This window comes from Triticum aestivum, chromosome 7D (assembly GCF_018294505.1).
Source record: "Triticum aestivum cultivar Chinese Spring chromosome 7D, IWGSC CS RefSeq v2.1, whole genome shotgun sequence".
Classification (NCBI taxonomy): Eukaryota; Viridiplantae; Streptophyta; class Magnoliopsida; order Poales; family Poaceae; genus Triticum; species Triticum aestivum.
Genome location: NC_057814.1, coordinates 369158542 through 369163430, shown reverse-complemented (window position 1 = coordinate 369163430; position 4889 = coordinate 369158542). Strand labels below are relative to the sequence as shown.

Sequence of the window (4889 nt, the reverse complement as noted above, 5' to 3'; positions counted from 1 at the left end):
TCAACTTGGCATGCATGTGGATCATGAAGAGAATACTTTATGTGATAGTTATATTGTTGAATTTGATTATGATCCTGCTTGTAATTATTATGAGAGAGGAAAATATGGTTGTAGAAATTTTAATGTTATTAAATTTCCTCTCGTTATGTTGATATTCAATGTTTTATTCATTTCCTTTGCATATGTTAGATATTTCTTGTCATGATACTTTGTTTGCTTATAAAATTCCTATGCATAGGAATTATGTTAGATTTAAATGTTTTTGTCATATGCTAGATTATGCTCTCTTTGTGCTTCAATTCCGGTCTTCCATGTGAGCATCATTAAAATTATTATGCCTAGCTAGGGGCATAAAACCATAACGCTTGTTGGGAGGCAACCCAATGAATAAATTTTATTTTTGCCATTTTCTTTCTGTTCTTGAGTGTTTGCACAATTATGCTACTATTATTATTGTGTTTTTATGCTTCAATTAGTGTTTGTGCCAAGCAAAGCCTTTGGGATCATGTTGGGTGATAGTTGATTTGATCTTGTGGAGAAACAGAAACTTTGCGCGCCAGTAACAGAATTATTAAAAATCACAGAAGCGTGATAAAATTCTGAATTTTTTACACAAGATTGATATACAAATTTCCCATGTTGTCCTAATTGTTCGGAATTTTTGGAGTTACAGAAGTATTCGAAGTTTTCAGATTGCTAAAGACTGTTATGTTTTTGACAGATTCTGTTTTCTTTGCGTTGTGGGCTTATTTTGATGAATCTATGGACTCTATCGGGGGTATGAGCCATAGCAAAGTTGGAATACAGTAGATATAATGCAAAAATAAAATATGAATGGGTTTGGAATAGTACTTAGAGTAGTGATTTGCTTTGTTATACTAACGGATCTCACGAAGGTTTTGTTGAGTTTTGTGTGGTTGAAGTTTTCAAGTTTTGTGTGAGATCATGATGGATGAAGGAATAAGGAGTAAGAAGAGCCTAAGCTTGGGGATGCCCCATGGCATCCCAAGCTATCATCTAGAAGAGAAGCAAGCAACTAATCTTGGGGATGCCCGAGTGGCAACCCCTCTTTCTTCTAACGACCATCGGTATTTTACTTGGAACTATATTTTTATTCGTCGCATATCATGAGTTTTGTTTGGAGCGTCTTGTATGATATGAGTCTTTGCTTGTTTTGCTTTTTATTTTGTGTCATCTATCCTTGCTGGACACACCTATTTGAGAGAGCCAAAATTATGGTATGACTTGTTAGAATTGCTCTCTATGCTTCACTTAAATCTTTTTGAGCTATGGAATTTCTCTAGTGCTTCACTTATATCTTCTTTGAGCATGGTGTGCTTTAGTATTTTTGAAGAAATGCTCTGATGCTTCACTTATATTTATTTAAGAGTTAGTAATTTTTTTTAAAAGAAATTCTCTCATTATTCACTTAAATTATTTTGAGAGAAGAAACTTTTTATGCTCATGTTCTTCACTTAGATTTTTTTGAGCTATCAAAAGCAACATATGAAATTAGTTCCAAAGTGATAGATATTCAAGATGGATATAATAAAAAAATTCATGAAGATCATTGGACAAAATAAACTTGATTCTTTGTAATAGTTTTGTGATATGATGATATAATATGTAAGTCATGTTGATGAGTAATTATGCTTTAGTAAGATTATTGGTGTTAAGGTTTGTGATTCCCTATGCAAGCACGAAAGTCAATAGTCATGCAATGAAATTACATCCTACTTGTGGTGCATTATTCGGTGTTAGTTATGCTTAATGCTCGCTTATGATATTTTTTGTTTCTTGATTGGATGCTTCTCAATCTTTTGCTAGCCTACTTGTGCATCCAAAATCTTTAAACCAGTTTTTGCCATATGAGTCCACTATACCTACCTATATGTGGTATTCTTTTTCCTATCTAAGCAAATATTTATGTGCCATCTCTAATCTTCAAAATAAATTTCCTTTTTGTGTGCTCGTACCGCTCATGAAACGGTAGGGGGTGGATGATATGTTCCTATGCTAGATGTGTTATTCTCAAGATGAGTGTTTATTCACTTGTCATTGCACGACAGTACAGCAAAGGTATTAGGGATGCCCAGTCCTAAAAAGAAAGAAAATGAATTTCCTTTATGTTGTCAAATAATAAATTCCTTGAAAAGTGTTGGTATGGATGGCACCCGTGGATTCAGTTAGCCGTGGAATGTGAAAGTATGGTGGAAAAAGGAATACAATTTATTTTCTGTGTGGGAACCGCCTATGATATATCTAGCGTGGAAATTATTGGGAACTACTCGATCGTTTTCGTTGACAGTAAAGGCATGCCACCCAAAATGTTTTATCTCTATCTTTTTCGCTTTGAGCTCTGGCACCTTTACAAATCCCTACTTCCCTCTGCGAAGGGCCTTTCTATATATGTTATGCAATTTTTATTTTGAGTCTCCATCTTCTCTTATAAAGCACCAACTAAGGGGCAATATGATTGTACTTGAGCATTGGGTGTAGCTAATATACGAATATGTTTCATGAATGGATCAATGATTGTGTATAATGGGCTAGGGATAACTTGCTTTAGTGTTGATATTTTGAAAGACATGGTTGCTTGTTGATATGCTTGAGTATTGAAATCTTCATGTCAAAATTAAACTATTGCTTTGAATCATATAAAAGTTCAAATGTCCATGCTACAAAAGAAAAGAATATGTGATCACTACTACATGATGGTCCAAACGCGACACTATGATCAGAGACCCTTCGACGAAACTGTATGCGATGCCATAATCGCAAACTGTGGTGTAAAAAAACCGTCAAAAAAAGTTTCAAAACGTTTGCCATGACAGATGCATCAAACACGGTTCAGATTTTAGTTGCATGTGCGATGCAGGGCATACAGTTCAGTTCAATTAACTGTTTGCAATGAGGAGGAACAAAAGAAACGGACAGCCGGATGAAGGTGTGTGAGATATACAACATACGGTTCACTAGGATGAACTGTGTGTAATTAGGCAACACAATGGAAACGGTTCAACTGAACAAGATGTGTGCGATACACGGCAAACAGGTCCGTAATCAGAAATGTGTGCGAAGACCAATAATAACACAAACGATTGTTGCTAATAAACCGTGTGATTTGCTCTATCTACAGAAGAATAACATGTATATCTTTACCTAATAATAAACAAAAATGGGTGTCTACAGAAGAATAACATGTATATCTTTACCTAATAATAAACAAAAATGGGTTTCTGCCCGTACGTCGTCAGCCTTTTTGCAGAAAAGTCCCTCCATTTATTAGAATTCAACCCGCCATCCTATTTTAAGTGGGTATATCAGAAAATGCTTCATTTTTACAAAAACAACCCTGCATTAGTTACAATCCTACCCGCGATCCTTAATTAAACTGCTTCACCGCGTTCTCCACCGCCGGGTACCGGCCACCACTTGCCGTCGGCGTCCACGCCGTAGGAGACAGCGAAGGGGTGATGCGTCGCGGCGGAAAAAAAGGTAGGAGGCGGGGTCAGCCTGCTGGTTTGCCAACGCCGGAGAGGCTCGTGGCAGGGAGCTCCTCTCCTCTGCTTCAGGCACAAGTCGGTTGAAGCGCTCGGGCTGCAGAGCTACGGGGCGGGGGCCGAAGGGTGGCGAAGGCGCTGGATGGGACTTGGTGCAGGTCTCCGGTGAGATGGAGATGGCGTGGAGGGGGTCTAGATGCCGGCGGGTCCTTGGCCGGCGGCGCTCCGACATCGGGCGGCCATGGCCATCTCTCTGCAGAAAAATAAAAGATAGAGAGAGCTTTTAGAGAAAAGAACGGGAGAGAGAAGAGAGATGGAGGAAGAAGGGGAGGGCTCACCAATGTCACGTCTTGGCTGGAGACGCTCGGCAGCGAGCTGAAGAAAGGGAAGCGGTCGTGGGGCTCCTGGTTCCTAGGAAGTGCGAGCATCGAAATGTTGCTCAGGGGCTGCCGTGCTCGCGCGCGAGACCGACCCATGTCTGATTTGGATTGAAACAAAGAACGATGGTATGCTTCACCAACCAAAAATGCGGAAGCAGACCTGGGAGGAAGGTCACGAACAGTTGAAGAGGAAAGAGAAGCGTGAAATCCAAAAAAGAGAGGGGAGAGAGCCAATTTGAAGATACAGGAAAAATGGTCCGGGGTCAAGATACAGAGAAAAGGACTTGCGCTGGGACGGCATGTCGGCATGCCATGGCCGCCCATCCGATGGTGGGGTCGCTGTTGAATTACACGAGTACGACCGTGGCTGTCGGTGCTGGAGTGCACGACCGGAGCTAGAGGAGCCCTTCATGGCCGGAGGAGCGGGGATTCCCAGCGGGGGGAGCAGCCATCGCCATGGCCGGGTGGTGCGGGGATCCGGGGGAGCTGGTGGAGGGGGAGGCGGGTAGCCAGCGCCCATGGCCGGGGGTGGTGCGGCGTGCGGGGATCTAGTGGAGCGGGGAGGGTGGGGGTGGAGATCCAGCGGCGTGCGGCGCGGCAGTGGGTGTAGGCGGCAGGGGCGGCGTGACCCAGGGGAGGTCCGGTTGTGGACAACTGCCATCACGGAAGAGAAACCGAGGATTGCGAGCGACAACTCCAAGGAGCACTACCGACGCGGCTGCTGGTTTCTTCTAGACCAGCTAACGCGTGTGTGGCTAGCTTTATCTTTAGACTAGCGTGCACACATGTCACAATTCCTATTTTTTTTCTGTTTGCCATTTAAAAAAATTCCTGCTTTTTGTAGTTTGGATGTTTTTCCTTTGCAAAATTAATACTTTGGATCCTTCACGCACCGATAAAAATATCCGAGTCCATCACGCGAAAGTGTTAGAGCATTTACAGCCGAACATCTTCAATCCGTCTCAGGACAGTTAGTCACTGACAGGTCACGAAAATTCGACTTAGA

The 4889-nt window shown here is 42.0% G+C and overlaps 1 protein-coding gene across 1 annotated transcript; it reads right to left on the bottom strand.

Moving 5' to 3' along the window:
• Positions 1-3101: 3101 nt before the first annotated feature.
• LOC123168825 (uncharacterized) lies at positions 3102-4624 on the bottom strand. The gene is made up of 2 exons (XM_044586689.1): positions 3842-4624; positions 3102-3756 (listed from the first exon to the last, which is right to left on the bottom strand). Exons 1-2 carry the CDS (start codon positions 4205-4207, stop codon positions 3400-3402), a joined length of 723 nt encoding a protein of 240 aa, XP_044442624.1. The 5' UTR covers positions 4208-4624; the 3' UTR covers positions 3102-3399.
• Positions 4625-4889: the final 265 nt, after the last annotated feature.